Source organism: Tubulanus polymorphus, chromosome 6 (genome assembly GCF_964204645.1).
Source record: "Tubulanus polymorphus chromosome 6, tnTubPoly1.2, whole genome shotgun sequence".
Lineage (NCBI taxonomy): Eukaryota > Metazoa > Nemertea > Palaeonemertea > Tubulaniformes > Tubulanidae > Tubulanus > Tubulanus polymorphus.
Genome location: NC_134030.1, coordinates 14,041,603 through 14,067,726, shown reverse-complemented (window position 1 = coordinate 14,067,726; position 26,124 = coordinate 14,041,603). Strand labels below are relative to the sequence as shown.

Genomic DNA, 26,124 nt, shown 5'->3' with positions numbered 1-26,124 from the left:
CCCTGGTGACCATATTGAAAACCCAATGACCTCGAAAGTCACCACAATCATAAAACATGTCATGAACTACAACTTTGCAATTGATCATGGTAACAAAATATGCCTAGGTACCAATATAATAAGGAAATACTAAGTTATTCTACTATTCAACGCCCCCTGGTGACCATATAGAAAAACTTATGTCCTTAAAACTCGCAACAATCATAGATGATGTCATGAGCTACAACTTTCCAATTGATTGTGGTTACAAAATATTCATAGGTACGAATATAATAAAGAAATGCTAAGATATTGTATTATTCAACGCCCCCTGGTGGCCATATACGAATTCCAATTACCTTGAAACTCACCACAATCATAGAACACGTTATGAGCTACAACTTTCTAATTGATTGTGGTAGCAAAATAAGCTTAGGTATCAATATAATGTGGAAAACTTTTTCCCACTTACGAATGAGTACTGGTGACACCAAGATGGCCGCCAATTGCGTCATAATTGGCTGATGAAAAATACCTGTCTCAGGTATAAAATATCCCTTTCCAAAGAACACCCATCACAAATTGTAATGAGAAATGGCAAACCAGTAGGAAGCTACAGGACTCAGAATTCGGGCCAAAATTAACATTTTTGGCCACTAAAAAGGTCATAGGACGGCCATCTTGAGTCTGAAGGACCCAATTTTTGTTATGTTGATGGGCCCTGGGGGGATTCACATATATCCGAAAGATCAAGGTAATTGATCAAAGCGTCTTCAAAATTTCCCTCAAAAAGTTCAAAAATGTGTAAAAAGTGCTGATTTTGGCGAACAACAATGGCTGCCAGTCGGCCATATTGATTCTGACAGGGCCAGTTTTTGGGCTGAAGATGTGTCTAGGGTAGATACATGTGTAACCCAAATATCAAATATCGTTACCTTGAAGCATCTTCAAAACTTCCCAAAATAACTGGATTCCGTCTACGGACGGACGGACGCTACAACGGACGGACGGACGAAAAGTGAACGCAACAGCCCGCTGGGACTAAAGTCCCAAGTGGGCTGAAAAACGTACCGCGATTTTACATGAATTGGCTCAATGCCAACTTCATATCGCTGACAAAGGTAAACCAAAAACATGGTATATAGGACTTCCACTTTGGTCGCGCCATTAAAACTTTGTGGTTTCTTGAAAAATGCCGAAATCCTTTTATTCATACTTGTCTATACGTACGTGTTTGTAGCAGAACAGTGTTTCTTCACATTGCAAATTCCTCCGCGGCTGACACTAAACCACAGCAGCAAACAGTGCACAAAGCGAAATGTGTTCCTCTTTTGCTGCTAGTGACACAAGGGAAGGCTGATGAATATGATAGTTTAAACTGTTGCATTCTTTTCTTCTTCTTACTTGGTGGTCCTGAGTCCTCTTCGGAGGCAGGTCACTAACAACCATCATGGACATCATTTTGTAACCTTCTTATTCACTCACTTGCCATGGTCATGGGAGCATATCAAGCCAGCTAGTGGCTCTGCCTTGCAGAGTCACCTGACACTTTCAAGAATCTTTATCGACGATCGGCTCGCAACATTTTTTTACATAGATTTTTATGATTGAGATAGGAACAAGAAAATTTGAGACTCATTCATAATAAGAAAATAACAAGAAAAATCGTAAAAATTTCGATATTTCTATTCGAAAAATCCTATTTTTCAAGCATATGTCAGAACGTTGTATTTTTCTATACCAAGGCGTAACGATTCCGCCTAAATCGGGACACTTGGCAGCACTGGATGCAATTAATGTACCTTGCTCATTACAACTACGTACCAATTTTCAAGAAAATCGCATTTCATTTGTAGCTGAAAGAGGATTTAAGATGTATGCAGTGGTGGCCATTTTGAAAGAGCAAGGATATTCTGTACATCTGCAGCTATCTAGGGATAGTGACAAACACAAGCGCTTTAAGACGCCGAAAAGACATATGAAATTTTGCAACTTCCACGATTGAAAATTCTTGAGTTCTAAGTGAAACCATATTAGTTTAACTTCCTTAGAGCAATTGAGCTCAAATTTAAGCATCGTAACGGCTACATACAAACTGGTCAAATGTGTTTATTAGATTTTGAGATATTAGTCACACATTTTTCCAATCTATTACAAAGTAGCCTCAGCTAAAAATTAAATGCAGAAATTTATTGATTCGACAGGCACAAATAGACCCTTCCCAGCACTCCATGAATACCCCTATGATTTGATCAAATTGTATGAATAGGCTGATCATGACATAGATAGGCCTAATTCCTTTATTCCCTCTTAACAAAACATAACATACCCTCTTCTTTTCTTTTGGATCATCTTTCTTCTCATTGTCTTTTTTGGTCACCGAAGATTTCCCAGGTTTTTCACTGGACAAAACTCTTTTTACAAATTCATCATTATCAACCTTCGAAAAGAATATATCGCTGATACAACATGGATCAAGATAAATGAATTGGGTATTGAACATTTGGACCAAAAACAAACAAATCCACAAGTCTGATATTTTCACACAATCTAAATACCGGTATGTAAATAGGCCTATCTAGAAATCATTCTACAAGTCATTGAATTACCATAGGCCTATGTCATACATACTGTAGTAATCCATATATGAACAAAGTTCACCGTTTCCCGCCATCCAAAAGCCACATCAATTACGTTGGGGGATACCTTAAACTATTTAAAACTATAAGTTGATAGCGGCGGATGGTTATCCCCTAAGCCATCAGCTCCACTTCACAGGATCCCTAAACATCAGTCATTCCTGAATATTAGGAGTTTTCAAGGATCAAATTTTGAGAAGTGTCTGCATCACTTTCATTATCCTAATTGCTAACCATGAATTCAGTGGTTTTCTCTCCTTTACATAACCTTAACGAGGTTTCTTATTCTGTAATTGGCTAAGTACTAGTACTTTTACTTGGGTAAAAAACATTCAGGTCCAAACTGTATCAATTTAGGGGAAGTCTACTGTACAACTACAGACTAGACAAAATTTCTAAATGCCTATTTCTCAAAACTGAAAGAGGTGTGGGGACCCTGTTTTATGTCACAGATGAGCCAAGAAGGTATTTCAATCATCCACATAATTTGAAAAACTAACCTTTTTCAGGATCGCAGTTGCTAAGAGTTGCAAGAATTCATTAGTTTTTTCAGGTTCATGGCCAGAGACAATCTTATTTGGTTTTACACTGACCACTTTACCAGTAACAAGTGCTGAAAAAACCAAGAAGATCTTTGAACTAGTGGGACATAACCACTGATCGAAAATTGTTTACAAACATGCAAAAAATATGAATGATTACATATTTTACGGCTTTTTGTTTTTATTTTGTTTTTTCTGTTCATATATCCTCACATAAAACAAGGGGTCCAGGGACACCATGCCCGCGTGGTTTCAAATGGTTTCCCCAAGTGGTTTCAAATGGTTTCACCAAGTGGTTTCAAATAGTAAATCTAACCATTTCAATATTCAATGCCCCTGGTGACCATACAAACTAAAATCAATGACCTTGATACTCACCACAACATTAGAATATGTCACAAGGTACAATTTTGCAATTGATTTAGGTAACAAAATATGCCTAGGTCATAATATAATAAGGAAATACTAAGTTATTGTACTATTCAACACCCCCTGGTGATCATATACAAACACCAAAGACATTGTAAGTACCAATATAAGTAGACAAACTGTATGTTATTCAATATTTAACTTCTGGTGGCAGGAACAAAGAATTGAACCCAAATTTCATGTGAGGAGATGTATCCTACGACGGTGCAAATACTAATCAAATATCAAGGCTATAAGTTCAAACATGCCGTTATTATCCTTTTTTCCATCTAAGATGGCCGTCATTGTGTGATAATTGGCTGACCAATAATACCTGTCTTATGTGGCCTATTAAATATTCTTTTTCATAGAATACCTAGGCTACCATAAATTGCGATGAAAAATGGCAAACCATTAGGAAGCTAGAGAGTTTGGATCAAAAGTGACATTTTTGGGCTCAAAAAAAAGTCACAGGCATCCATCTTGAGTTCGATCGACCAAATTTATCTTATGCTAATGGACCCTTTCAAAATGCCTTATTCATAAATTGTGCTAACCTCGACAGTGGTCCCTGGGGGTGCCCCTGATTCCTCTGGAAACCATGTCATCTAAATTCAATCAATTTGTATAGTTATAGGCTCAGCCTAAAACTGGCCTAAAAATTGTCGATTGTAGAGTGGAAACAAGCTTAAAACTGGCTAATTAACGCATATCGAAATAACTGTGGCAGCCATCTTGGTTGACCTATTTATGTCAAACACATAAGGGCTCAAACTCCTCACACCTAAAAAAAACATACCAAGTAGCAAGAAAATCAACCAAAAACTTTAGCCCGTAGAGTGGGAACAACATCTGCACGCCCGCCAAGCCGGTTGCTCGTAGGCCTACTTACCAACCATATCAATTGCTTTTTGTAGAAAAGCTATTTTGGCTTCTTTTTCCTTCACATTTTCACTGTTCATTTCAGTAGCAGTGTACAAACCCTTCATAAATCCAGTCATTCGTATCACCTGGAAATTAAAATCTAAATAGCTGCCAGCAAGAAATGCAATGGATTAAGCTGTATCAGCTGAAGTGAGCAGAGTCTGTTTTCCTAATTAATTAAGTTTCCAAACATAATTTAAGTTCAGTAGGGAGTAAACACCTGCCAGTGAATAAAGACAGAAATCAGTGGCCTAAAACTCACAGTCATAGGACATCTACAAGTCAATCAAACTATTTCAACATTCAACACCCCCTGGTGACCATAAAAACCAATGGCCTTGAAACTGCTGTCATGAGCTAGGCCTAAAACTATGCAATTGATTGTGGTTACAAAATATGCATAGGTCCCAATATAGGCCTAAATCAGGCAAATTGTATATAAGTCAATATTCAACTCCCCCTGCTGGCGAGAACAATAACCTAGGTAACCCCAATTCCACGCTAGGAAATGAATACTATGACAGCGAGACGATTAATCAAATATCAGGACTATGAGTTAAAACCTGTCAACAGCAAGATGGCTACCGATTGTGTCATGCTTGACTGATAAAAAAATATGTTGATATGTTTGAGAGCCCTTCTTAAAGTAGGCCTATAATCACCACAAATTTCAAAGAACAGCAGCCAACAATTCAGGAGCTACAGGTTTTGTAACATGATGTAGGCCTCCATCGGTGAAACGGGACGCAAAAAGGAACAGAGTAGATATCTGTAATCAAAAGCCTGAGAGTGGGATTGCAAATCATATTTTAAGAACCAACTGCCAACAGAAAAATCATTCATAAAACTTGTCTATCAATGCAAATGAGCTATATTGTGTATATATACGCATTTGAGTCAGAGAAAATATAAATCGAAAAATACCCTATTTTCAAGAGCAATAATAATCACCACCTTAGGACCCAGAATAAGCGACGAATCACAAGGAATCAGAAGGTTTAGGATCTTAAAATTCAAATAGCCTACTGAAGACTGCATGATTTTATTTTGTGTCGGGCCGAGTCTTGATAAGTCCATCCGATTAATAAAAGCTTAGGCCTACCAACGACGCTTAAGGTAAGGTTGAAAAGATCGCCTACCATGTGTGACAGACAGTTAGGGAGCATCTCAAAATTTCGATAGTTACTTCAATTAGAATAACTAGCAGAAGTGGGTGAGGGCGGAGGCCTCCCGCAGATACATCACGACTGCTGAACTATTGATTTATTGCGGTGCAATAAACATAACATTGAATTGAATTGCAGTTTCAAATATATATATTACAAGCAGTACTGCTGCAGTTACTGCTACAGCAGTAGATCTAACCGTCTCTATTTTAGATGTTGTGGTATTTTTGATACATTTTATTTTGTTTATTAGTTTAAGTAGGCCTAATAGGTTTTTCACTTGTAGTTTTGCCATTTCATTTTTCATGTTCATTTTTCAATTAAAAGTTGTGATCGAAATTCTCTCTTGAGAATGTCTTATCAGGTATTCCACGCGTAGCCCCAGTGATAAAACGGAGAATTGAATTGGTGCCGCCACAACGTTTGTGCAGCAAAACCTACGCTCTGTGACTGTGATAATTGGCATGGACAAGGGTTTTGTATAGGCCTACCAATACCGTGGCCGATTCGTGGCGTTGTCATCATGTTCAAATCACAGCTAAGGGAGGTGCACAGTGTGGATTTGTGGTCTGGACTCCATCCTTATCCATCCAGGTCGAATGAGCGAGGACTTACCGAGGTGATGATATCATGCAAAAATCTGAAAGGCGGTTTCTTCAGCAGTTTATCCGTTAGGGGAGGCTTTTTAATCAGTTTTCCCAATGAGTCCTGAGTTTTCTTCGATATTTTCTGAAATTCTTTTTCATCCATGACGCCGCGCTTCACCCAGTTTCAAATTAGGCGAAAAAAAACGTCTCGACACTTTACCTCGGAATTCCGGAATTCTAGTCCAGAATACACTGCGTACTTCCGGGTTCAGCCGTTGTCAATGGCAATGTCAGTGTTGTGCGGAATATGCGGAAAAGGACATATGGCCAATGCAATACAATAGTTTTATTGCGCCCATAGTTAATAAGTTCTAATAGTTTTTTAGAGCAAAACTTTTGAGATTAGTTATCCATACTCAAGTTATCTAAATAAGTTTTTCTCAGTTATTTCCACATTGATAAAAAAATGTAATATCAATATTTAGATATAGCATGATGAATAATATGTCAAAGTCGAAACTTGGTGAAGCGCACAGCCGACTTGAGTTTTAATAAATAGATAGAGGCGAGTGGCTCTTCCCAACTCATATAGAATTCTACATTGTAAAAAACATAGGTTTTGTTGAAGGTATTCTATGTTCGGCGTGGGCCTGTGGCCAAAGAAAATCACTTTAGATATCGAAGATATATGAGCGAAGGTTCGCCGTGATCATTAGAAAAGAAATTCATTTTTGCGAAAAAAACATGCTTTGCGAATGTTGATTACAAATTGTGAAAGCCTTTTTTGTTCTATCGTTCATACGAGAATAAATCTTAATGTATCGTCGATGTTCTACATTAAATCTTTAATAGTTTTATATGTTTTACACAAGACTTGTTCCCAAGTTCAACATTGTAAAGAACGTAGGTTTTGCTGAACGAAGGTACCAAAGGCGTGACCGAAGAAAATCACCCAAAATATGATAGATCTCCGAGCGAATTATGGAAATCATTTTCTGCGAAAAAACAACGTGGGAGTTTGGGGAATGTTGATTACAAATCGAAAGCCTATTGTTTTATCGAATATACGAGAATAAATTTTTCTGTAAGCCTTAGTTAAAAATCGTCAGATTTCTACATTAAATCTCATAGCTTCAATAGTTTTATATGTTTTACCCTAAAAATTTGTTCCTAAGTAGTACAACGGGTCGCATGGGTGGAACAACGATATTTGATGGATTATAGTGTTATGTATACGAATTTTACTCGATACGCAAGCAGGGAATAAAGTTTCAAAAACGGGAGTTAAAGACACGTAAAAAAGATAAGATATGTTAAAAAACGCATTTTATCACACGGCAGGGATTGGCAAAATTCTGAGTTATTATTCAGTGTTCGTTTGTATCGGAACGGTTTGCAAAACGCAGACCGCGCGCGCTCCTTATTCTCCGGGACTCGACCCTTAGTGATGCTGTGAAACCGGCGCGCTTGTTATTCTAAAAAATTCGACCCGTTGCTAAGGGACTGTGCTTTTTGTGGGATTCGAATCCAGTCTTCCAATCGGTTTCTACGGAGAAATACGAACTAAAAATAACATTTTTTGATATTATTTTGTGAATATTCTTTGTAAATATTCTGAAAATTACACATAATCATTTTGTTATCCTTCATTGACGTATTTAAACTACCCGCGCGACGCGGCCCGCAAGTTTCGACGAAAGTCCGTCCGTGACCGTCATTTTCGTTGCCACGCTTTAGCCAATGCCCATGTGTCCCGGATGTAAACTACACTTTTTGCGCTTAATATGTCAAAGTCGAAACTTGGTGAAGCGCACAGCCAGTCTTAAGTTTTAATGAATAAATAGAGGCGAGTGCCCTTTCGGCAACTTCAAGAATATAGAATTCTACATTGTAAAAAAATAGGTTTTGCGGGGGCACCTGTGTTCGACGTGGTCCGTGGCCAAAGAAAATCACCCAAAATGTCGAAGTCTCATCGAGCGAAGATTCGCCGTGATCAAATACATGTATAGAAAAGGAATTCATTTTTGCGAAAAAAACATGCTTTGGGAGTGTTGATTACAAATTGAAAGCCTTGTTTGTTTTACGACAATAAATCTTCCTGTATCGCCAGATATGTTCTACGAACGGCTTTAACAGTTTTATATGTTTTACACAAGAAATTTGAAGATTAAAAAAGAAAAAAATCATTTTTTGCGCAAAACAACGTGGGAGTTTGGGAATGTTGATTACGTATTGAGAGCCTATGGTTTTATCGATTATACGAAAATAAATTTTTCTGTAGTTTAAAAATGTCAGATTTCTACATTAAATCTCATGGCTTCAATAGTTTTATATGTTTTACACTAAAGATTTGTTAATGGAACAACGGTATTTTAAATACGGTACGGATGATAGCGAATTTTACTCGAAACGGAAAAGGGGAATAACGTTTGAAAAACGGGAGTAAAAAACACATAAAGATACGATATGTTAAAAAACGCACGGCATTTTACTCCCAGGGATTGGCAAAATTCTGAGTTAATTATTCAGTACTTGTGTGGAGCGGGACGGTCATTTTGTAACACGCGAACCGCGCGCGCGTTATTCTCCGGGACTCGACCCTTAGTGATGCTGTGAAACCGGCGCTCTTGTTATTCTAAAAAAAATTCGACCCGTTGCTAAGGGACTGTGCTTTTTGTGGGATTCGAATCCAGTCTTCCAATCGGTTTCTACGGAGAAATACGAACTAAATATGACATTTCTTTGACAATATTGTAGCGGAAATTCGTTTCACTTCGTTCTGTTCTTTTTATTTTCCAGCTGCAGAGTCCTCCCCAGCTCAGTCTAAAATTCATATTAAATTCCTATTAAAAGTTTGTATGATGTAAAATAAAACCTTATAATGTATTTGTAACTCTGAGACAAGAATGTTTAATGCTTTGGACTTCGGTCTGGTGGATTAGAAACTATTTTCATTTCTATCTTAATGAAATATTGTATGATTTAATCTGAATTCAAAAACTGTACCTAAAGACCTTTTCTATGTGTTCGGGTCACTCCCGGTTTGTATTTTTCGAGTTAATGTGCCTTAATCGATGTTCCCGTGCTTAAATCGATATTTTTATGCTGTGCTCTGTGCCCGAGATGGCGCCACTATACGGTTCTTAATTATATTGTGTGCTCGGGGTGCTTTGTTTTAACCAATTAGATGGGGTTACGTCATAATCTGGGCTCTATAAAAGGCAAAAATGTGCTTTATTAATTAGTCTCGGTGCACATTCTTAGGTGTGTATTACTAAGATTTTGAACTATGGGGGGAGGGATTAATCTAATTTTCTTAGTAAGTCATACTTAGCACTGATTCTCTTTAAGTATTTCTTGGTCCTTATTCTCAAAGTTGTTTTTCTTCCAAGATGTTTTCGGAAAACAATCTTTCAGGGTTCAAGGAGGTTTTCTCCTTCGAATTATTCCCCGAAAGTATTCTTCTTTCCGATTTCCTCTCTTGGTTTTTCCCTCAACTTTTGAGTTTTCGGAGTAGTGACCATCTCTTACATAAACATAATAGGAAGAATGATTAAATAAATACTTAACTGGAACTATGATTAAATATAGCGAAAATTCTTATCTTTATTAAGAGCACTTAGAGTTACATCTTCTTTAGCGTAAAACGAGCGCAGGGTTTAAGCAGGGAAGTGTGATGTGATCATCACACTTCCCTGGTTTAAGTAACTATTATTGAGTCGTAATGTTAGAATATCTGAAATCTTTATTCCTAATACTATTGAATTCTGGTGCGAGTCGTGCACTTGTATTAAGGGCAATATGCCCTTGTTAATCTCCTCCTTTGGTGGCCGGTTGGCCATCTTATCTACCTTAAATGTTGTAAATAAGAGATAACCTCGAGGTTGTGTATATATTGTTCATTGTTCGAATATTTCCAAGAAATAATAAATAGTATTCAAGAGAATATTATCATATACATAAAATTCTAAATCTTTGCCTTTTTCCCTAAACTATTTTTGTGGTGTCGGATTTACTATCAATTGAGGAAAGGATTTTCTTGTGCATTTTTGGGATTCTGTGACACCATAAAATATTCTTGAAGAATCTTGTGGGTTGGAGAGTTTAGGGCATCATGTAAGTCTTCAAAAAGGGGAAGCATTGAGGGCACCCTCTAGTGGGAGAGGCCAAATATTGGTGAATGCTCCTCGTTTTATTTAGTTGGTATCTATTATTCTTTTTGAAGCTAAACGCCTGATCAGGTCGGCTGTGGAGGCTGGAAATACTTGTAGCGCTGGACGCAGTCCTGTATTTCCTCCTCAGTCGGAGAGAAAGCTAGGGGATTTTTATCTTATTTGACTCATTCATGATTCTTCTATTAATTCTTTTGGTCACAGTTTTTCATACATGCACACGCCTTTTTCATGGGTGATTTGTGAGGACATTCAGTCACCCGTGTTACAATTATGACTTATCACTGAGAATTAGGACTCCTTTAAGTATTCTCACTCACCAGAGGAAGACTTGACATATTTTTGCGCGTTAAATCTCATGGAGGAAAACAAGAGAATTTTCCCCTTCTAGCTTCTCTACCTCCCAGATGCTAGTGACGTGAGCGAACCCTAGAAGCGACGCCTATATGCAACTTTTTCCTTAAATGTATAGGATTACAGAAAGAGAGAGAGAGAGAGAGTTACCTGTATTCCCTCTTGGTCGAGGAAATTCCGAGAGTTGAGACCTTAGACTTGACATTATGAATTTTAACGGAAACGGAAGTATATTTTTGCAGTCACTTGCCAGAGCACGCTACCCCGAATCCCGGTGTTCCGCTTCAATATTTCGTGAATATTCTTTGTAAATATTCTGAAAATTACACAAAATCGTTTTGTTATCCTTCATTCACGTATTTAAACTACCCGCGCGACGCGGCCCGCAAGTTTCGACGAAAGTCCGTCTGTAGCGAAAATTGATTTTGATTTGATTTGTTGTTTTCTTTCGCTTCGGTGTCCTCCCCTCTCTTCATTTGCCTTCCTTTCTTATGCGATGTCGCGTTGTATTAATTAAACCATATAGGCGCGGGGTGGATAGATTCACATTTGAGTGATTTATCTACCTTTATTTCTGTCGCGGGACTTCTATTTTCACTTCTATTCGCGTAGTTCTTGCGGTTTTCATAATATTTATCCGTGCGGGTTCGATTCCCGTGGTTCAATAATTTATGTGCAGAGCTGAGCCTCGCTGTGGTTTTTCAACCAACCACAGCCTTTGTTGTTGTGCGCTCGTCGCTGCACGTGTTTTTCTAGCCAATCGCGGCTTTTTTTGTTGCGTGACGTCATGCTTCGCGTCTCTCGGCCAATTAGAGCCTTTGTTTTTGTTGTGACGTCACGCCGCGCCTCTATATAAGTGTGACAGTTCGGCTGCTCAGTAATAACAACTTGATTGTCAACTTACGTCAAGTTATAAAGCAAGCAAACTGAAGATATTTATTTGAAGATCGGCTGACTGACTACCTTTATTCGGTGAGCAATTGCATAGAACATGGTTAGAATTAAATTATATTTCTAACGACAGCGTATTATAAGCTATTTCGTCATGGATGGTGACATATGGGAATCGTTTTCCAGACCCTTACTTTTGAAGCATTCAGCTTTGAGATGCTTTGAGATGCTTCAACTAATCGTCATGAAGTATCGCATGTAGATGGAATGAAACAACTTTATTATGGTGAAGCAATGATGCTTTGAAGCTTTCACTTTTAAGATGCTTCAGCTATAATCGATGTGAAGTATCGTATGTTTGTAGATAGAATCAAATAACTTTATGGTGAAGCATGTTCCCGTGAAGCATGAAGGATGCTTTGAAGCTTTCATTTTTTAGATGCTTCAACTACAATTATCATGTAGATAGAGAAGATTCGAATTATCGTGTACATAGACTAAAGATCTCAGCTTTTGTGATGCGAAGCACGTTTCTTAAAGCATCAAGCTTTCCAGCTTTGTGATGCTTCAAACTTCATTACGAATTTTATACAGCCTAGCTGAATAGTTACTTTGGCAGTCGTCTGAAAGCATGATTTGAAGCTTTCTACCTGAGATCCTTATTTCAAAGCATCTGAAGCATTCCTTGCTTCAACTCTGAAGCTGGGTGAACTTAATCGCTTTCTCTCCAGCTTTGATAGCCTATTGAAGCTGATACTGCGATTTCCATCTGTCACCATGATATTTTATTGCGATTTTCGCAATACATGTATTTATAATAATTGGTTAAACCTCTTAGAGCGAGGTTGAGAGCAGTTTGTATGCATTTTTTTCATGGTCCTGTACTATGGAAATGTCCTGTTGATGCTGTATTTATCGACCTAATAAATGGCCTAATGACATGGCTATTGTACGTATATTTTCTACATGGCGAGTCTGTTATGTTTTTGAACGTCTGAAGAAGGAACATGAGGAGAGAAGAGTCGCATCATTCGTGGTTTTGTTTTTATTAGTTCGAGACTGTGAGGTTGAAGATATGTGAGGTCTAGACTAGTTGTTGCGAGATATCCTGCGAGATTGTACGGGGGGACGATATTGTGCAACGGAACGCACTTGGAAGGAGTCATGACTGAGCCCTAGATGGATATTTTTATGATGAAATCCTCCGAACGCGGTCCATCAAGAGGTGGGGCTGGGGTGGTTATTCTGGCCAGATAACCTGGAGTCATGGGGAAAGCAGGAGCAACAACAGTGGAGTTGACAAACCTTTTTTACAACAGATAATCCTCGACTTTTAGTATTTTTGACGAATGAATCCTTTTCCCGGGGAAGCTGCAGTTTAGGGCAGCTCCTTCTTTACTTCACTCCCCGAAGTAAGGTGACCCGGGACGGACCCCGTAGCGGACGCCTACGGATTTGGACCACGCTACTACCCAAATCCGCTACAAAATGGTGGCAGCGGTGGGATTATTTATATTTTTCGATGATGCGACGTTCCTCCTATTCAGCTTGTGCCCAGCTTCGGACGAGAAACACTCGTTATCGGGCCTGGTGTTCAATAGTCATGAACTAGGCCTATCTTGAAACTTGACTCGAAAACGTATATGCACATATAGATGATTTCTTTCCATTATTTTAAGTATACATCAACGTATTAGGTTTGAGAATGGAAACGAGATCTATAGTTAGAAATAAAGAGATCTGTGGCTCAAATGGTGACCATCGGAGATCCCGCAGTTCAAGTCCATCAGAGAATCGTGTGATGATGGAACCCGTCGTCATGCGCAGAGAAGCTGCTGGTGATATGCTGCATGATCTACCGTCTGAGGATGAACGCGAGAGATTTCAACATGTTCCAGTTTCCAGTGACGTACGACCGTATCAACGAGATTCGTCTTTTAGTGTCTGCAAGATGAAGCCCGAATTGTACTCTGACGAAACTCCCTGGCAAGACTACAGTCAAGTCTTCGAAACGGTGGCACGAATTAATGGTTGGAACGATGAAACGAAAGCAGACTACTTGTTTGCATCACTTCGTGGTCCTGCTCGACAGTTGGCGTGTGCAGTCCCGGCATGTGATCGTTCCAATTATCACGAACTGAATAGAATACTCGACAGTAGATTCGGTTATGGAAATCAGGCAGAGTTATTCTTGGCTGAGATTAGAAATAGAAAACGAAGACGAAATGAGACGTTACGTGAGTTAGCCCAAGCTCTTACCACGTTATCAGCGAGAGCGTATCCAGACCTTGATTCTCGTCAGCGTGATCGAATGATCAGAACCCATTTTATCGACGCATTAGATGACCGCGATTTGCGAATGCAGCTGTTCAGAAGCAGGTGCGAGAATCTAAATGAGTTGGTTCGATTGGCAGTTGAGCTGGAAGGCTTTACCAAGCTTGAAGACGACCGTGAACGAGGAAGTCGTGGCCATGTTAACTCGGTTAAGCTCGACGATCACAGTGAACTTCGAGAGTTGAAACATCAAGTGTCAGAACTCAGCAGCATGGTGAAGACCGTAATGATGAACGGTAATGGTCCCCGAGATCAGTTTAGGCGCGGAGAACAGAAGAAAGACGTCAAATGTTATAACTGCGGCGAGATGGGACACATTGCTCGATTCTGTAGAGTTTCCAATAAAGAAGTTTCCAGTTTCCAGGCGCCATTTTGTGGCGGTTCCTCGAGGTCCCCACTGTTGCGATAATTTGAGCTCATTTTTAAAACATAAGTTTAGATTGAATATCACATAGTTCTGCAGTCCCTTGCTCGATGAACTTAATTTATACACCATTTTAAAGGAAATGAAATGCAGATATTTGTTGGCGATTCTTGGAATTTTTGAATGCAACAATTGAGAACAGTGACGATGTGAAACCAAGGACCGCATATCTTAACCGCGCGTAAAAGAAATCGCAATATTTATTGATTTTGAAATATATAAGTATAGCTTGAAGCTGTAATTTCCTATTTTCATAGAGGTTAAAGAGGGTTATTTGCAGTTTAAGCCAGTGTTAAAATCTTTTGAATAGCTTTGCTGACGACTGATCTGTACCCGCTTGAGTTTGAGATTACGCGCAAAACGGGTCTCCCACTGCGCATTGCAATTTCACTGAACATTGAGATTTGCGACAAGAAATATTTAAATACAATTTGATTTCTTCACATTTCCATGGGGATATTTTGAGATTATAATCCATATCTTGTTTGTACCGTATTTTGGCGGGGGCAATTCGTTAATCTGGTTTCGGGATCCGGTTTGTCCCGCTATTGAAGTGTGAACTGACCATTGGGGAATTGTCGCATGCAGCCCGTCCAGCCTAGCGCCGATTTTGTGTTCGGTGAAATCATGGGCCCAAAACGTTTTAGAGTCGATGGTGAAATGTGCCAGTCAATTTAAACGCTTAGGACATATTTCAATACTCATATATTTCTCACATATTTCACATATCTCTATCTGGTAATCCCTAATCCTGGGATCATACGATGAATTTACTGAATCTCAACCTTCTTGCTGGAAAACATCGACCAGATAACCTTGCTGATATAAAATTCCAATTTCGTATTTAAAGGGGCCCTGTCCCCCATTTGATATTCTGTTTTAGGGGGTCAACGTCCAGTTGGGCTACTTTAAGCTGCGCCACATATTCAAAAATATATAAAAACTTAGATTTTGTTCTAGTGTCCATCCATGAGTGGTACATTTTGTTGAAAAGCAAATTAGGCTCTCAACTAGGCCACCTTTGAAACCAACACAGAACGTCCCCACTCTTACAAGAAATCCTTCAATTTCCCAACGCTACAAAACTCGAATTCCTCAAAGCACTCAACGTCCATTTTTAATCATACGAAAATAAAGGTAATATATAACCATAAGAAGCAATATTAATGATATCAAACCAGTATAAAATCTTATTTTTTCGATTTCTTTTCGCAAATCTCAATGTTCGGTGAAATGGCAATGCGCAGTGGAAGACCCCTTTTGCGCGTAATCTCAAACTCAAGCGGGTACAGATCAGTCCCCAGGAAAGATGTTAAAAAAATTTTTAAACAGGCCTAAACTGCAAATAACCCTCTTTAACCTCTGTGAAAATTGGAAATAAAGCTTCAAGATATACTTAAATATTTCAAAATTAATAAATATCGCGATTCCCTTTACGCGCGGTTAAGATATGCGGTCCTTGGTTTCATATCGTTACTGTTCTCAATCGCAGCGTTCAAAAATTCCAAGAATCACTAACAAAGATCTGCATTTCATTTCCTTCAAAATGGTATATAAATTCAGTTCATCGAGCAAGGGACTGCAGAACTATAAGATATTCAATCTAAACTTATGTTTCGAAAATGAGCGCAAATTATCGCAACAATGGGGACCTGAGGGACCGCCACAAAATGACCCCTAGAAACTGGAAACTTCTTTATTCAAATCGTCAGGGAAACGGACAACGGCTGGTCCGAGGAGAGCCAAATCAGCCCAGACAGTAGAGCTCTCATCAAAACCACTTCATCCTGAAATCGATAAACCAATAGTCAAATTAAGCGTTAGGCCTACAGATAAACGATTCGGCAAAGCAGACTCGAACATAATCGTCGAGGGTAGATTTATAGGCAGACAGGTCGATTGTTTAATTGACACTGGAGCCTGTATTTCTGTTTTAAGTCACGATGTTTTCAACACGCTCGACGCCATTACTCGCGATTCACTTTCCACGTGCGATTTCAATTTATGCGCAGCTAATGGAACTTCACTTAAAGTCTTTGGTCAAGTTTGTGCCAATATTAATATTTTCAACAAACCGACACCCTGGGAATTTGTAGTAGCTGAGATTTCAAATCAAGTCATTATAGGGATGGATTTCTGGAGTACTACGATTGCAAGATTTATACAGCCGGTCATAACATCCTCAGGCCGACAGACGAGACGTCCAGATCGCTTCGGCGAATGGCTTTTATAAGCCTTAGCAATTCAGGCTGCTAATTAATACTCGCATGTATTTTTATTTTCCAGTACTATGAAGTCGGAAGTTGAAAAATGGTCATGTAAGTACTGCAATGGCAGGTTTTCTATATCGACGAGTCGAAGCAGACATCTGCGAGTATGCGATAAAAACCCTGATCGTGAGAACGAAAGTTTTCGATGCAAGATCTGCAACTACTCGTCCAAAGCATATGACACCACCCGCACACATATCAAGAAGAAGCATCGTGACAATACTATTGGTAGAAGTATTTCGGAGTTGATCACATCAGATGATTTAGCACCAATTGACGACGTGTCTATTTCGGAGCCAGTGTTTCCAGATGTGTCAGGTCCGCCGCCACCGAAGACCTCATTTTTGAATTTTGTTGCGACCGAGATAGCCAAGCGAGGCGAACCATCAACTCTGAAGGCAGCCGTCACGCCTGAACGTCGTGTCGTCACGAAGAATCCAGTGATGGACAATATTTTAGCTACGTCCTCACTTCCGTTTACCACTCCATCATCAGCCGTCAAACCTGCGACCATTTCTCGACCTGCTGCCACTCCGTCATCCGAATTACAGAAGCCAGTCATTATTCCTCAACCCTCCGTCATTCCGTCATCAGAACTAACTTATCATCATCCGAATGCCAAGAAACATGTACATTCTATGTACATGTCCACTATCGAAATCATGCACCACCCAGACGATTTACCTCAATGTTTATTCTGTATGATGTGCCGAGACATAGCTGGACTCTCTCAACGACTCGCCGAAAAGACGGGACAGAAGCTACACACTCATGTTATGTTTGAGTCAGAGATAAAGACCGAATTTACGAAGACCCACGACATCGAGTGCGAACTCTGCAACATCTGCCGGGAGATTCATCAACGTCGCCGTGAAGAGTGATCTTCCAGACCTTCTTTCTATCGCGTTATATAGTTTTATCTCATCTTCTTTATTAGTACGGTTACGTTGTTAGTGAGTATTGTAATATATTAGTATAGTTAGTATATGTATACGAGTTAGAGTATTAGTAGAGTATTAGTAGAGAATTAGTATGCTTTAGTGTTCAATTAGTGCGTAGATCGGATTCGGACGTTCTCTTGTATTTTGTAGTGTTCTTGGCAATTTTCTTGGGCATTTTCGCCCATTGCCTTTTATCTTTTATGTACAGGCAAAGGGCTAGAGGGGGGGGCATTGTAGCGAAAATTGATGTTGATTTGATTTGTTGTTTTCTTTCGCTTCGGTGTCCTCCCCTCTCTTCATTTGCCTTCCTGTCGCGTTGTATTAATTAAACCATATAGGCGCGGGGTGGATAGATTCACATTTGAGTGATTTATCTACCTTTATTTCTGTCGCGGGACTTCTATTTTCACTTCTATTCGCGTAGTTCTTGCGGTTTTCATAATATTTATCCGTGCGGGTTCGATTCCCGTGTTTCAATAATTTATGTGCAGAGCTGAGCCTCGCTGCGGTTTTTCAACCAACCACAGCCTTTGTTGTTGTGCGCTCGTCGCTGCACGTGTTTTTCTAGCCAATCGCGGCTTTTGTTGTTGCGTGACGTCATGCTTCGCGTCTCTCGGCCAATTAGAGCCTTTGTTTTTGTTGTGACGTCACGCCGCGCCTCTATATAAGTGTGACAGTTCGGCTGCTCAGTAATAACAACTTGATTGTCAACTTACGTCAAGTTATAAAGCAAGCAAACTGAAGATATTTATTTGAAGATCGGCTGACTGACTACCTTTATTCGATGAGCAATTGCATAGAACATGGTTAGAATTAAATTATATTTCTAACGACAGCGTATTATAAGCTATTTCGTCATGGATGGTGACATATGGGAATCGTTTTCCAGACCCTTACTTTTGAAGCATTCAGCTTTGAGATGCTTTGAGATGCTTCAACTAATCGTCATGAAGTATCGCATGTAGATGGAATGAAACAACTTTATTATGGTGAAGCAATGATGCTTTGAAGCTTTCACTTTTAAGATGCTTCAGCTATAATCGATGTGAAGTATCGTATGTTTGTAGATAGAATCAAATAACTTTATGGTGAAGCATGTTCCCGTGAAGCATGAAGGATGCTTTGAAGCTTTCATTTTTTAGATGCTTCAACTACAATTATCATGTAGATAGAGAAGATTCGAATTATCGTGTACATAGACTAAAGATCTCAGCTTTTGTGATGCGAAGCACGTTTCTTAAAGCATCAAGCTTTCCAGCTTTGTGATGCTTCAAACTTCATTACGAATTTTATACAGCCTAGCTGAATAGTTACTTTGGCAGTCGTCTGAAAGCATGATTTGAAGCTTTCTACCTGAGATCCTTATTTCAAAGCATCTGAAGCATTCCTTGCTTCAACTCTGAAGCTGGGTGAACTTAATCGCTTTCTCTCCAGCTTTGATAGCCTATTGAAGCTGATACTGCGATTTCCATCTGTCACCATGATATTTTATTGCGATTTTCGCAATACATGTATCTATAATAATTGGTTAAACCTCTTAGAGCGAGGTTGAGAGCAGTTTGTAGGCATTTTTTTCATAGTCCTGTACTATGGAAATGTCCTGTTGATGCTGTATTTATCGACCTAATAAATGGCCTAATGACATGGCTATTGTACATATATTTTCTACATGGCGAGTCTGTTATGTTTTTGAAAGCTGGGCACGTCTGAAGAAGGAACATGAGGAGAGGAGAGTCGCATCATTCGTGGTTTTGTTTTTATTAGTTCGAGACTGTGAGGTTGAAGATATGTGAGGTCTAGACTAGTTGTTGCGAGATATCCTGCGAGATTGTACGGGGGGACGATATTGTGCAACGGAACGCACTTGGAAGGAGTCATGACTGAGCCCTAGATGGATATTTTTATGGTGAAATCCTCCGAACGCGGTCCATCAAGAGGTGGGGCTGGGGGTGGTTATTCTGGCCAGATAACCTGGAGTCATGGGGAAAGTAGGAGCAACAACAGTGGAGTTGACAAACCTTTTTTACGTACAACAGATAATCCTCGACTTTTAGTATTTTTGACGAATGAATCCTTTTCCCGGGGAAGCTGCAGTTTAGGGCAGCTCCTTCTTTACTTCACTCCCCGAAGTAAGGTGACCCGGGACGGACCCCGTAGCGGACGCCTACGGATTTGGACCACGCTACTACCCAAATCCGCTACACGTCCGTGACCGTCATTTTCGTCGCCGCGATTTAGCCAATGCCCATGTGTCCCGGATGTAAACTACACTTTTTGATAAGGACGGTATGGGTCTGACTATTTCAGATGGCTGGGAGTCACCTTCATTTCGGTCAACGAATTATACATTTAGACTTCCCCTACGATGTAACGTAGCCCAATACACTGGGTTCGAATCCCGTAAATCGTTCCACGAACTCGGTCCTTCAGCGCAATTCGTTCAAACAAAATTCTCATTTTTTGTCTGAATGAAATTCAAATTAATGACCAATAGAAACTTATTTCCAATCAGGAGATCGGCTTTCCAAAAGGAAATTCCTTAAAAAGTCCTCCCAAATTACATTCAACTTGAAGAAAAATATAAACTAAAACCATAAACATATATGTACCATACAAACATTTTTATTTCACAAATTTCTAAATTTGAATAAACACCACATTGTTCTGATATAAATCACACACACTCACTTACACAATTTTAAAATTTAAATATACATGTACATAGTTCTGATTGACAAAAAAAAAATTGGATTACAACACGGCCTTACAGCATTTTAATAGTGCATACGGTGCAGATGATGTTAGGTGACATTGAGTACAATATGGTGAATATTACAAGTCATTGATATACAAATATGGTGATTTAAATGTTCCTATATTCAAATAATTAGCATATTTTTTATGTGAACTAATCGACACCACATTTGTGCTGTGTAATGATCCCAATAATCTTTATCAAAAATACATCATATACATGTTATATGGAGTATTAGACAAAAACATTAAGTCAAAAAGCAGTAAGTGAAAGAGAAAAAAGCATGTTGCACACGACAAGTGTTTTCTTAACACAACACTCATCAGCTTATAAGTTATTATACTGTACAATAGGCCTATATAGATAGAACAGAAAACAATTAACAAGACTACTGACTAGATTCAGATAGACAAAGATAAACATACCACCACTATATTCAGAGATCTTTTCCTTCCACCAGACGCACCACTTAGTTCTTGACTTCAATTCGTGTTCATTGATGAGTGCTGAGACCGCCATAAAATCATGACAATTATGACAAGAATAAGACGGATCGGAAGATGAAGTTGAATCGTCCGCCATTTTAGATACGTAGGTAAAGTCTAAATGTATAATTTGCAGACCGAAATGAAGGTGACTCCCAGCCATCTGAAATAGTCAGACCCGGACGGTATGGAGAAATATAGAAAATTTGAATTTGCCTCATACGCGCGATTAACTTAAGGAGCTGCGCTTCCAGCTCGCGCCTTCGGCGCTCGCTGTGCGCTTATTAATATGTCAAAGTCGAAACTTGGTGAAGCGCACAGCCAGAGTTTTAATGAATTAAATAAAGGCGAGTGCCCTTTCGGCAATTTATATAGAATTCTACGTTGTAAAAAAACATAGGTTTTGCGGGGGCACGTGTTCGGTGTGCCGTGGCGAAAGAAAATCACCCAAGATGTCGAAGATCTATTCAAGCGAAGATTCGCCGTGATCAAATAAATACATGTATGGAAAAGGAATTCCTTTTTGCGAAAAAAAAACATGCTTTGGGAGAGTTGATTACAAATTGAAAGCCTTGCTTGTTTTATCTTTCATACGACAATAAATCTTTCTGTATCGTCAGATATGTTCTACGAACGGCTTTAACAGTTTATGTTTTACACAAGAAATTTGTTTCCAAGTTCAACATTGTAAAAAATGTAGGTTTTGCTGAAGGAAGGCACCCGGTGGCGTGACCAAAGAAAATCACCCAAAATATGATAGACCTTCGAGCGAATTAAGGGACCCGTGATTAAATTTAAAAAAAAAACATTTTCTGCGAAAAACAACGTGGGAGTTTGGGAACGTTGATTACATATTGAGAGCCTATTGTTTTATCGATTACACGAGAATAGATTTTTCTTGAGTTAAAAAAAGTCAGATTTCTACATTAAATCTCATGGCTTCAATAGTTTTATATGTTTTACACTAAAGATTTCTTCCTAAGTATTACAGGGTCATTCTCCGCTGTATGTGAAAACTTGTAGTTAGTACTTCACAATATTTTTGTTTCAGAGTTTCATGCAACAAATACTATTTTTTTGTAATTTCAGATAAAACTCTTTCACTTACATTGCTCAGCAGTGCTGAATGACCATTAACTGACCTCTATGACGTCACTATAACATATGGCGCCACGAACCCATTCATCTCCGTCACGGTTATCCATAATTGAATAAATATTGCTTATAATCCATTCCTCGAGAACTATCCATATAATAAGATTACTTCATTAGAGTACTTTAAGAAAACAATATTTCAGGTGAAATCCAAATATTATATCGATTTTCATAAGTGCAGTATTTTGGGGCCAAAGTTAAGGAATATGGTAATTTGTAGTAAGCAACCGTTTTAAGCATATTGTAGAGTTATTTTCACATCTCTGTTTACAAAAAAATTAAATCATGCCATTGTCACTGAAATGCGTTTATTAGGGTTTTCTGTTGCTTCACAGAAAACCCTATTGAAATTCGCGTGATTATTAGGGTTTTCTGACTTTCGTCGAAAACCCTTTTTTAATTCTGTTGATTGTTATTATTATTATTTACATATTTTCCACTTTTTTTTCGCACATAAAATTCATCTTCTATCAGATTCGACAACTGCTTCTAATTGAAATGTAGAATTCTGATAGTAATATAACACGCATTCGCTCCGCGTAGATTATACCTATGCACTCTCCGTGCTATTTTAAACTTAAAATTACTTACTGAAAGATAACACCGGATGATAGTAGCAATCGCGACTCGCCCTGTCCGGTACTCCCACTAACGATAAAAACAGCGTCCTGTCCTCTGTGGCATGGTGGATAAGGTGTTTGACTCCCAACTGAGAGGTCGAGGGTTCGAATCCTAGTGAAACCATGCATTATCACAGTACAGCGCCGGCGCGCAATAATTGTTTTATTAATGAAACAACATGGTGGATGGTTGAAATCATTTTCGGCTTAAATTTATCGCAAGTTTTAGGACCCTAATGAATTTCACGAAACCATGATTTCTAAAATAAAATTGATTAATTCTATTCGTAAATCAATTTACGTTGGCTACATTTCCTGAAGATTTCGGGGTCAAATCAACGTGATATGGACAGAAATTGTAGGAATTTTCGCACGGAATTTTACTTCCGCGTTCAGTTGACGACTCGGATCGATGACAACGACAGCGGAGTTTATGTATTTTAAGGTGAGAATCCGTTAACCAGGGAATGTATTAAATGATTTCTTTAATTAATGCCTAGCTTTTTTGGGGGATGCGCCTAGAATAGATTTAGGCCCTAAATATAATGGTAGAGCCAGTCAGTGGAATGCCTTAATAGCAGCTTGTTATGGCCTGGTTTACACTGAATGTGCATGACAATTTATTTTGATTACTTTCTTTCCAGCTATTATTCGTGGAATGAACTAGTCACTACGGTCTTCAATTCCTTTGCGGATTCTTGCAGGAATATTAAACCACAGTGCGCAAATGTATGTTTCAAATTAGGCTTTTTCGACATTGACAGCCAAAGACGTAACTTAACACGCTAACTTAAGCGCAACTGTCTCAGATGCTGTAAGTACTTGACGTTTTGCGTAATTTTTTTTTTTTGTAATGCAATATTTGGATTAGTAATCAGTCGTGCTAATGTACATGCAGAATTGGCTTCATTGTAATTATGGGATGATAATTCATGGGCGTCACGAGTCGACATACCCTTGATACGAAGCTTTTTTAATGTTAATCATTGACTTGTTTTGGAGTAAACTGAATAGCCCTTAAAATACCAATGCCACGTGGCTTGGTGTCTATGCTCTACGAGACTGTAGTAATAGATTTTCACAACAAACTCATGATTTCAAATAGTCTCCTAAGATATCTATATATTATTTCGCTCCTTACCTAAGTAATTCTTACATTTGATTGCTTAATTACAGATGGAAAGAGGTCAGATGGCATGAAAATCGACTGTGGCTGACTAATTGGCACGAGTAACCAAAATGCTTCAATCATCAGGGGTAGACAAATTAGCCGAAGATGAATGAAAACTTCACCTTGATGATCATCAGTTGATTTTGCTATAATCATTTGCCTGGATATATCCTTCATTTCAAAATCTGTCTTCAGTAGAATTTCTTTCAATAAAATATTTTGAAGATTGAATTTGAATTGATCTTAAAACCAGAGAAAGCATTCAGAAATTTAGAAAATCCTTGACTCATAATCAAATTCTGTGAAGTCAGTTTGTAAATTAAGAAAGAAAACAACAAAACTAGTTGCGTTGATCAACAAAAATAAATCAATAGTTTATTACAATACTTCGATTTCAAAATAAGGATAGGAAAAAATTGAACAATAAGTGTGTTTGCCATGCGCCTTTAAATATTTCCCAAGAATATGTCTTTGTCTGGCCACCACCTGCCTCGACGTCAAGATTTTTCGAGATTTTCGCTAAAAATACGAAACAAGACAAAATTGATGGATGGGAATCATACATGCTACATTCACTTTTACTGCGAACATTGGAATGAGCTAAAGCAATTTTCTAGGAGGAAAAATTGAGTCAAATGATGTTTCAAAATCTGGACGGGAAAAGTTTTACTGAATTGTATGGCTAATGGCAAAAACATGTTTATATTGATAAGGTAAATATCTGTATAAAAGGTTGTATAGCAACTTGAATTGAAGGATTAATGCAGTAGGTCTCTTATTCTAAAAGACGAGTGAGCCATACTTACTAGATTGGTCATGTGAATCAACATCAAATTTAGAACTATCATCCATTTTTAGTTTTCAATCAAAGACCAACCTATGAAATAAAGTACATATTTTTCTGATAACAACCTGGAATAAATTAAAATAAATCTGAGGAATTCACAAAATTTCTGTATCGAACACCTAATAGGGCCTATATAACCTATAGATTGATACTTACATACGACAAATTGACGAAGAAACTTCATTTGACAGTATACAAACTCGGGTACAAACTCCCAAAATGAATCATGTCCTATTCACCTAGAATCAAACAAAATACAACTAAAAAATTCACAATACAGATTTCGGTTTCGAATCCTTCAAATAGCTGTTTACTTACATGAAACGAATTATCAAACTACTTCTGTCGACAGCATACCAACTCGCTGACAAACCCCCATAATGAAACGTGTCATGATAATCTGGAATTAAACGTAATAAAGCTACAAAATTTACAAAATGTCGGTTTCGAATCCCTCAAATAGCCTTACACTTACAAATGATGGATCATCAAACAACTATGAACTCCCACAACGCCACATGTCTTTGATAATCTACAGTGAAAACCTGGAATTAAATGAAATAAATCATAAAATTCCGATTTGAACCCGACGTAGGCCCTCTCTCTACTTGTAGGCCTAAGATCTTGAAATAGGATAAATAATGTTATGATGAAAGAGGCATAATGGTTCGGAAAAAATTGAATTCAATATGGCTCTTGGCCCGGCAAAGTTTGCTTTTGAAATATCCTTTTGATTAGGCCTAGTTACACATTTTAAAAGCAAATTTCATTTTGCATCAAACTAAAAGCGGCTTTGTTGAGGAAAAGATTCGTTTGAGTCGTAAAATTTATAGCCTAGAACCAATTTCTTCGTCACAAAGCGTGATTCCTAAATAATAGAATAATCTTTCTTAGGTTTCATGATAAAGATGCAGCATTAACATAGATTAATGCTTATCTTCTACAATTAGGCTTATGTTTCAAAGGAAAACGCCCACAGTTGGTCGAACAGGGGTTAGGCATTGATGGTAGAGGGGCTGTCGGTTCCTGAACTTCGCTGAAAAAGCTGAAACACTGAAACGCTGAATCGCTGAAATAAAAACGCTGAAATTTCAGGGAATTTCCGAAAAACGCCGAAATTTCAGGGAATTCCCGAAAAACGCTGAAATCGTGCTAGGTACCGACAATACACGTTTTGAAATAATTTCCGGGCCGGTATCCGCTGCCGAGTCCTGAACCGTCTTTTAGTCTCCACCTTCGGTTACAGAGACATGCATGGGCAGTATGTGTGGAGTATACTTCTAGAGGGCCACATGTTGAACAAATTAATTCGCTTGAAATCCGGATTTTTAATGCATACAGGCAGCATGATGAGGAAAACCCATTCACAAACCGTGCAAGCCAACTTAAACACTATGCTCAATATTCCAAGAATATGGTTTACTTCTATCGTTCATGTATAAAACAGGATTATAAGCAAC

General features: G+C 38.5%; 1 protein-coding gene and 2 long non-coding RNA genes across 3 annotated transcripts; 1 reads left to right on the top strand and 2 right to left on the bottom strand.

Annotated features, from left to right (window-relative positions):
• Positions 1 to 1,697: 1,697 nt before the first annotated feature.
• Positions 1,698 to 6,485, bottom strand: LOC141907566 (TRAF3-interacting protein 1-like). The gene is made up of 5 exons (XM_074797247.1): positions 6,274 to 6,485; positions 4,461 to 4,578; positions 3,119 to 3,231; positions 2,309 to 2,419; positions 1,698 to 1,835 (listed from the first exon to the last, which is right to left on the bottom strand). Exons 1-5 carry the CDS (start codon positions 6,406 to 6,408, stop codon positions 1,773 to 1,775), a joined length of 540 nt encoding a protein of 179 aa, XP_074653348.1. The 5' UTR covers positions 6,409 to 6,485; the 3' UTR covers positions 1,698 to 1,772.
• A 16,477-nt stretch (positions 6,486 to 22,962) lies between these two features.
• Positions 22,963 to 23,975, top strand: LOC141907690 (uncharacterized). Its single transcript, XR_012619538.1, has 3 exons — positions 22,963 to 23,091; positions 23,291 to 23,460; positions 23,823 to 23,975. It is a non-coding gene; the product is annotated as an uncharacterized LOC141907690 (long non-coding RNA).
• A 227-nt stretch (positions 23,976 to 24,202) lies between these two features.
• LOC141907118 (uncharacterized) lies at positions 24,203 to 25,866 on the bottom strand. Its single transcript, XR_012619458.1, has 5 exons — positions 25,140 to 25,866; positions 24,983 to 25,064; positions 24,821 to 24,903; positions 24,624 to 24,694; positions 24,203 to 24,336 (listed from the first exon to the last, which is right to left on the bottom strand). It is a non-coding gene; the product is annotated as an uncharacterized LOC141907118 (long non-coding RNA).
• Positions 25,867 to 26,124: the final 258 nt, after the last annotated feature.